This window comes from Scomber scombrus, chromosome 2 (assembly GCF_963691925.1).
Source record: "Scomber scombrus chromosome 2, fScoSco1.1, whole genome shotgun sequence".
In the NCBI taxonomy this organism is placed as follows: domain Eukaryota; kingdom Metazoa; phylum Chordata; class Actinopteri; order Scombriformes; family Scombridae; genus Scomber; species Scomber scombrus.
In genome coordinates this window covers 36,404,956-36,405,771 of record NC_084971.1, presented here as the reverse complement: position 1 = coordinate 36,405,771, position 816 = coordinate 36,404,956, and the positions used below count along the sequence as shown (strand labels likewise).

Sequence of the window (816 nt, the reverse complement as noted above, 5' to 3'; positions counted from 1 at the left end):
ACTATTAAATATTCCCTTTATCAAAGATTTAGAGAGAGATCAGTCAGAAATTATTCATAATAATTTCGTGTTATGTTTATTTGTTTATTTAAAAGGATCCCCATTAGCTGACGCCAAGACGACAGCTTCCTGGGGTCCAGACAATAATATTTAATAGAACACAACAGGCATTACAATATGTATCTCATGCTCAATAAACCTACGTGCTTCTAGATAACTTTAACTTCATTATTAATTGTATTTATCCTCTCAGATGGTCTGACTGAAACTGTGACTCCGACAAGTCATCTGAGCTCGATCGCACCATGTGACAGTAGCCTGGTTGTATTTGTGTGACAGGATGTCGTTCTTAATCCGGTCAGCTCTCATAAACTCTTCACACGCTGGCGGTTTTAACACTGTGACCAGAAGCCACCTGACTGTTAGTGGCAGCTGAGACATCATAGACTGGGAACACTGGGCTAATGATCAGAGCACTGCTGACCAGGCACCAGCAGAGGGCGCCAAACCACTGTAAAAGTCTCAGTAGAGAAATTAACTGCAGGCCTTAAGCTTCGTGTCGTCCTCCCGGGTCAAATTGACCCCGTCTGTTTTGTTTTGACTGTTCCTTCTTTCTTTCCTCCATCCCCCTTACTTCCTTCCTTCCTTCCTTCTTTTCTCTGTCCTTCTTTCATTCCTTCCTTCCTTCCTTCCTCCCTTCCTCTTTTTCCTCCCTCCCTCCCTCCCTCCCTCCCTCCCTCCCTCACTCCCTCCCTTCCTCCCTCCTTCCTTCCTTCTTTCCTCCGTCCTTCCTTTCCTTTCCTTCCTGCCTTCCTT

General features: G+C 45.0%; 1 protein-coding gene across 1 annotated transcript in view; it reads right to left on the bottom strand.

Moving 5' to 3' along the window:
* Nucleotides 1-441, bottom strand: part of LOC133987495 (sodium/calcium exchanger 1-like) — a 13,263-nt gene extending 12,822 nt beyond the window's left edge. Inside the window, exon 1 of the mRNA XM_062426889.1 lies at nucleotides 305-441. Coding sequence (XP_062282873.1) covers nucleotides 305-441 — 137 coding nt within the window. The remainder of the gene's footprint in view (nucleotides 1-304) is intronic.
* Between the last annotated feature and the right edge of the window lie 375 nt (nucleotides 442-816).